The 7,308-nt window shown below is 41.8% G+C and overlaps 1 protein-coding gene across 1 annotated transcript; it reads left to right on the top strand.

Annotated features, from left to right (window-relative positions):
• Positions 1-2,107: 2,107 nt before the first annotated feature.
• PRMT6 (protein arginine methyltransferase 6) lies at positions 2,108-6,635 on the top strand. The gene has a single exon (XM_069232413.1). The coding sequence runs from the start codon at positions 2,198-2,200 to the stop codon at positions 3,218-3,220; it is 1,023 nt and encodes a 340-aa protein (XP_069088514.1). The 5' UTR covers positions 2,108-2,197; the 3' UTR covers positions 3,221-6,635.
• The last annotated feature ends 673 nt before the right edge of the window (positions 6,636-7,308 follow it).

The raw sequence follows: 7,308 nt of genomic DNA, 5'->3' as shown, positions 1-7,308 counted from the left end.
TTCACTTTCCAGGTCATCGTCATAATAGTGCTGTGTTTTATTGTCTAATGATTGCAATTCATGCCTTTTTAAATAGAACACAGTTGCTTTAGTAAAATTTATTGAACCAAATCCTGTTTTTCTTTGTCTTATGCATGTATGATACTTGTGTAAATGAGCGAAAGGGGTAAGATTTGTGCCACCATGACTTTCCTTAGAAGTCTTAGAGTGTCATACTTCAGGCTGCCACATATCACCTTTACTCTTGGGTTTTGGTGAGGTGCTGCTAACTAGTCGAAAGGGTTAGGCCGACAACTATCAGACGGTGTGGGATAAGACATAATCCCCCACACATGGTAGTGCTGCAGCTCGAATCCAGCAGCCCCTTTCCCATGACGAGAGTCCTACAACAGTTTGAGGGTCATACAGTGGGCACATGTGGAAACATTACTTGGCTGTGGCTAAATCCTTAGGGATCTTGTAGGGATGTATGGTCTGTTTATAAAACATAATTCATATGTGTGCATTGTATAAGAGTACTACAAGTACTTATTCAGATGTAACTCTATAGAAATGCATTGAGGTGAGGGCACCTAGTTTGGAGCCACCTGTTGTGACAAATTGTGCTCGGCTCAGGTAATTTACATATAAGTAGTGTAAAGGGGTGCTCTCTTTGTTAGGATCAAGATGAAAATTGGAAAGCCAAGTTGATCATGATGGGAATATTTATTTGTCTATAACTCCCTAGGAAGGCATTGGCTTGAGGGTGGCACGGTGAGCATAGTTGGAACTATTGCTTGGCTCAGTATAAGTCAGTATGGAGCTTATAGGTGGACATAGTGTGTTTAACCTATTTGTGAGCCAGTGTGATTTTCCTACGGGATGCATTGAGGTCAGGGCGACCCATTTGGTGCCACACATTATGATCACCTCAGACATGTATTGTAAAGGGGTGCTTCATTTCTTAAGATGAATATGAATTCTGAGGGTTTAAAAGTTGTCCCATGTTTTGGTTAAAAGGTTGCTTGTGTCAAACTAAGGGCCTCATTATGAGTTTGGCGGTCCCACAGTGGGACCGCCAAACGTGCAGGGGGGAGCCACCGCCATGGCGTCCCGGCTGCACGGCAAGCACAGTGCCACAATATTGGTCTAAGCTCCCTTAAGGGAGCGGAGGCCAATATTGTAGCACTCCAGCACCCTCAGAATGCGCACTGTCTGCAAAGCAGACAGTTAGCATTCAGACAGTGCTGGCTGGAGGGCCTATGCACTACCCATGCCAGGGTTGTAATGTGGTGGTCGGACAGCCACAGTTAAGGTGGTGTGACCGTCACAGCGACGCTAGCAGTCCTTGGACTGCCTGCCTCATAATCAGCCTCTAAATCTGAATAGAAGTAATAGGGGTATGCATTGTGATTGAAAAACAACATACTCATAGTATGGCACAGCAGAGTCTGATAAAATGGTTTTAGCTGAATTATTTAAGGTTGTAGTTTATATAAAATGTTCCCTGCATAAAAAAATGATAGCCGAATAAGATGCTCCCTGAATGAGACGCTAACTTCCACCAGGGAAATGAATGCTGGCTTAATAAGAAGCTAAATTCAGTTTGCGAATAAGACACTGGCCGAATAAGAAGCTTACTTCAGCCTCATCGAAAAGCATGAGCTCTGTTTATCAATTGCCACACGCTCATCGTCGTCCCAGCGCGTCCCAACACTACAAACCATAAATAAGAAGCCCGCAACGTTTTTTTTCTTTCATTTGGGATTAATCTTCCATGCAGTATCTTCAGAATAAAAAAACTGCATCAAGTGACGGCTGTTTCATGAAAACCCAAGCGAATAAGCACGGACAGATGTACAGCTACAAGGTTTAAAAGAAATATATGAAAACGAGACAAAACAGATTAGTATTTGTGAACAACATTTTTTTAGTAAATTAACAATTAGACTTTCGTAAACATAAATATCAAGCTAAAAAATTCAGGTGCTGAACACAAGACACACAAATCAACATTAAAAACCAAAGCAAGGCCAATCAAAAGTAAGCCTACATCTACCAATAGAATGCTGCCTTAATCGTCCAGTGAGAAGCCAGCTTTCACGTGAACTGGCGCTTTGCGGCTTATTTTACTTGCACAACGAGGAAACGCAGCTGGTGGTGGTTCGTAGTTAGAGTCTTGTTCTGACTTTAGCTTCCTGACTGTATATATCGCAAGATGTCAGTGAATAAACGGAGGAAATATGATCGCGGTGAGCAGGAGAGCCTGTACTTTGACTGTTATTCAGACGTCTCCATACACGAAGAGATGATTTCAGATAAAGTCCGCACTAATGCCTACAAATTGGGAATCTTGAGAAATTATGCTGCCATCAGAGGCAAAGTGGTGCTGGATGTGGGAGCAGGCACTGGCATTTTAAGTATTTTCTGCGTGCAGGCAGGTGCTTCAAAGGTATATGCAGTTGAAGCCAGTTCAATTTGCCTGCAAGCAGTGGAAGTGGTGAAACAAAACAAAATGGAGGACAAAATAATTGTGATAAAGGGCACAGTGGAAACTGTAGAATTGCCAGAGAAAGTAGATGTGATTGTCAGCGAGTGGATGGGCTACGCACTAATGTATGAATCAATGCTTTCTTCTGTGATATTCGCCCGAAACAAATGGCTAAAAGAAGAAGGCATTATCTTACCTTCATATGCTGAATTGTTCATTGCTCCAATCATTGACCCAACAACCGAATGGCGCCTGGACTTCTGGGGAAAAGTAAAGGAGCGATATGGGGTAGACATGAGTTGCATGGAACCTTTTGCTAGAAAGTGCATTATGAACCAGGAGATTGCAGTGAACTGTGTTTCAGGCGAAGACGTACTGGCTCACCCTGTACGGTTTGCAGAACTAGATTTGCAGGTAGCTACAAAGGAGGAAATTGGGGCAATCCGTGGCAGTTTTAGTTTCCGCTGCTTTGGCTCAGATTCAATGCATGCTTTCAGCGTGTGGTTTACGGTTGCCTTCCCAGGTGAGAAACCTGTTCTTCTATCAACGTCACCTTTCAAAGAGGAAACCCACTGGAAGCAAGCTATTTTGTACCTCAGCGAGGCTGTTCAAGTCATCCAGGACACGGAGATCACTGGGGATATACGTATGTGCCCTTCAGAAGATAATCCAAGACATCTTAAAATTCATATGAAGTACAAAGTGGGAGAGCATGAAAGCCAGGAGAAAACTTTTCGAATGGGGGAATAGCGAATTAACAAAACCAAGCTCAGTTCTACGCACCATATGCACCATTAAGGAGAAGCAGTCACATTATATTCTTGACCCACCAACGTGAACTAAATTAATTTATGAACATTGTTAAATTATAGTTTTCAGTGAAGGAACTCAAAAATAAAGTTGCTATTCCTATTTATAATAGAAATGTACAAATCTTTCTAACTTGTCAAATGGCTTGAATATTCGTTTCCATTTATATGGCAATTGTTTTTGTGCTATATGATAATGTTCTGTGTATGTATATGTGTGTGTGTGTGTTTATATAATATATATATATATATATATATATATATATATATATATATATAGTTAAGAACAGGTGTTTTCTACATCATCAAAGCCGATGATTGCAAGTATTTGCTGCCCACGAGATAAGCAGAATACTGGCCCTTTTTATTCTATATAGATAACCAAGATAAAAACCTATCTGCCAACTCTTCTGCATGCAATGACCTGATGATTTATCAGATCAGTGGTGTACGAATTGTTGTTTAAATTATAAAAACAGCGATGGATGAAAATGTTTAAATTAATCTGACCACAGTAATGACTCTGACCGATTTCCATATTTTCTTTTAAGTTGGTTTGTGCCATTAAAGAAAGGGACCAGCTATGTCTAGGTCAGCCATGGACCTACTCCAGTAGGAACAGTTAAGGATGAATGCTAGGCCAGCTCTCATCTGCAGAGCATTACAAGCAACCCAAGATTGGCTTCAGCCTTGGTAGGCCTCAACAGCGAGGTGCACCCTGGGTCCCAGTAACACAGCCTACAAGGGCACTTGGCTGCATAAAGCACATCAAGCAAGGGCACTTACGCAAGTACCAACTTCACATAGGGCCACTCACATACATAAAAGTGATGATTGGCCATAATTGAATTAGTCTGAAACACTGGTGTTCCTTTCCAGTCCTTGTTTAGTTCGCCTGTTGCATTACAGAAGGGTAACAACAATAAGCAAAGCAGCCTTGGTCCTGGTGCTATAGGAAAAGCTCAGCTTGGATGACTAAGCCATATTCCTTCTGTTTTTGAAGAGAAGCATCCCAGATAAACTTTTGACTTGTTGAACTCTATAAGTGAAGTGAAGCTTGATTCCTTGTAATGTGGAACAAGAAGGGGTTCTGCAGTTGTCTCCTTATCTGAAATGTGGCTTTGAACTTTTTAAACAAATGTTTTGAATTTACAGCTAAAAAGAAAACACCAATTAATGCAAAATAACATGGTTTAAAATTAAAGTATATATTTGTTATCTGCTCAAAATACCTCTATCAGGAATGAGAATCACTAACTCTCTAAAACAATTGTTTCACTTCTAGTTTCCTGAATATGCAGTTAAAATACCCCCTTCTCAGAGGCATATTTTGAGGCCTTCTTACATGAATTGAATACATGAGACAATATTTTGCTTCTGGGAAATGTATGCAGTTCACCAAATTTCTATTCTCTCAAGGAATTCCCCACTTCAGATAAAACATAAGGATGTAGTAAGTTGCTACCTTCTGTTCATAGTAGGATGCCAAATGTAATCATTTTTGGTGAGTTACAGATTGGAAATTGAGGCCTTTGACAACTGTGTCAAGGTGGGCGGAATCTGAGTGGCAGAATGTGCCAATACTTTAAAAAAAACAGTTCCCTTATTTATTGTAAAAGGATAACTGCCCTGGGACGGAAATTTTACAGCTGTATTATAAGGTAGGGAGTCTCCTGTGCTGTGAAGTAGAGGGAGGGGCAAACGGCTAAACAATAAGCAAGCCTTCTTGCCAAGGTGTCTGTGGACTGAAAGAAATGTAAATGTGTGCAACTGGTTAATTCGCAAATGTAAAGGCTGCTTGCCAACCGATATAGTGACACAAGATGTATTATTTTTGAGTGGTATTACAATGGATTTACCAGGTGAGCTGTAAAATGTGTGCTTTTAAAGGACAGTTATAAAAAAAAAATTGCAATACGTACAGTCTGGGGATTACTAAAATATATATATTTTGGAAGCACTTTTTTTGTCTTAAAACTTTTTGCACATTTTGTAGCAGCATATCGTATACTGTGTGTTATGCAAGTTTGAAATAATCAGTCAATTTGTACAGTGCTGCTAATCACCCACAAGTGTATCTAGGCACTTGCAGTGTGCAATAGTCTCAGTCAAAGGGCCAGGTCTTGAGTGCTTTTTGGAATTCTGTTAGTGATCGGGTGGTACAGTGCTGCAGCCAAGAGGTTGTTCCATGCCTTTGCTGCGACATAAGGCAAGGAGTCTTCTCTGCTGGTGCTTCTGTAGATGCTGGGTGTGGGTGATCGATAGAGAGATGAAGTGAAGGTTTCTGGCTAGTTGGCAGAAAATGTAGATGGTTGATGTAGGCCAGTCCCAGGTTGTTAAGGGCTTTGTACAGTGGGTCAGTATCTTGAATTGACATCTCTTCTTTACATGGAGCCAATGGATTTCCTTTGGGTGAGGGGAGATGTGGGTCCGTCGGGGGATGTTGAGAATGAGTCTGGCTGTGCCATTCTGGATTACCTGTAGTCTGTTGAGGTATGTGGAGATACCATAGTAGAGGGTGTTGCTGTAGTCAAGTGCTTGTGATGAGGACTTGTGTGACTGTGCATCTGTTGGTGGGGAGCCACTTGAAGATATTTTGTAGCATGCTTGAAGTGAAGAAGCAGGCTCAGGATACTGAGTTGAACTGGGATTTCATGGTTAACTTGCTGTCGAGGATAATGTCCTGGTTCCTTGCGTGATTAGACAGGGAAGGTGCAGATCTTCGCTCCACAGGCCACCAGGAATCATTCAAGGGGGTGGAGCTTTTGCGAAGATCGGGTCTCCTAATTTGTCAGTCTTATGCCTTAGGCAGTTCTGTCTCATCCAGTTGGCGATACTGGTCATGCACCTGTGGAATCTGCCTCTGGTGGTGGTGGGGTCCTTGGAGAGGGAGATAAGTTGAGTGTCCTCTGCGAGAGTTGATGTTGAGCCTGTGGGATCCAACTTTTGGCTAGGGGTATTATGTAGATGTTGAGGGTGGGGCTGAGGGATAAGCCCTGAGGGACCCCACAGATGAGGTCCTTGAGTTTGGAGGTGAAAAGAGGTAGGCAGACCTTCTGGGTTCTTCTCAGGAGGAAGGAGGCAATCTGTCTGAGGGCTTCCCTTGGATACCGATGTTTTGTAGCCTAGTGATCAGAGTGTGGTGAGATACTGTGTTGAACGGTGCCAAGAGGTCAAGGAGAATTAGGGCTGACATTTTTCCTTGATCAGGGAGGGTTTGGATGCCGCCTGTAGCCGCAATGATGTCCGCCTCTATGCTGTGGAGTCTGGATTCGGAGGGGTCAAGTAGGATGTGAAGCTCGAAGTGTGTGGTGAGTCATTTGTTGATGGCCTTTTCCAGTACTTTGGCATGGAGTGGAGTAAAAAGAAGGGTCAGTAGTTCTTAAGTTTGCTAGGGTCGGCGGATAGTTTCTTGATCTCAGTGTGTTTCCAGTCTTTTGGGAATGAGGCTGTGGTTATAGAGGTGTTGAGCAGGGAGCTGAGTTGTGTGAATATTGACTTGCATATTCACAAGGTTTTTTTCATCACAGACTAGGACCTAATAGCACTAAACATAAACAAGTCACTATTCTCCACTGCACAAACCAGGATTCAATTCTGGGGCTCTCTGGTTACACATATCTGTAAAGTGCATTAACTAATAATATACAGTAGTTTGTTCCCCATTGACCAAGTTAACTTGTATTTATTTTTATTTAAGCTATGCATTATTTTATATGTAGTTACCTGAGGGTGAAATACCTAAGAAATTTACAAAATACTTTGTTATTTTAGCCACAGCTTTGACCCCGTCCCCATATTCACTCACCACTCCCCATTGCTTACAGTGTCACAGTTCCCATACTTTTCTAATGCACTTCTACTGCTGCAATGCATTATTTGCAGGCACTCTTTCTTGTAAATTAGCAAAAAACAATTTTCAGTAACTCAAATAATGTGGCTTCATGAATACCATCTGATGTTTGAGTCGATTTCTGCTCAGAATGCAGGGTTGTAAAAATCTAAATTTCACAGAGAGACCCAGTCCAA

This window comes from Pleurodeles waltl, chromosome 4_2, assembly GCF_031143425.1.
Source record: "Pleurodeles waltl isolate 20211129_DDA chromosome 4_2, aPleWal1.hap1.20221129, whole genome shotgun sequence".
NCBI lineage: Eukaryota > Metazoa > Chordata > Amphibia > Caudata > Salamandridae > Pleurodeles > Pleurodeles waltl.
Note: the sequence above shows the minus strand (reverse complement) of the source record. Positions and strands in the feature narration are given on the sequence as shown.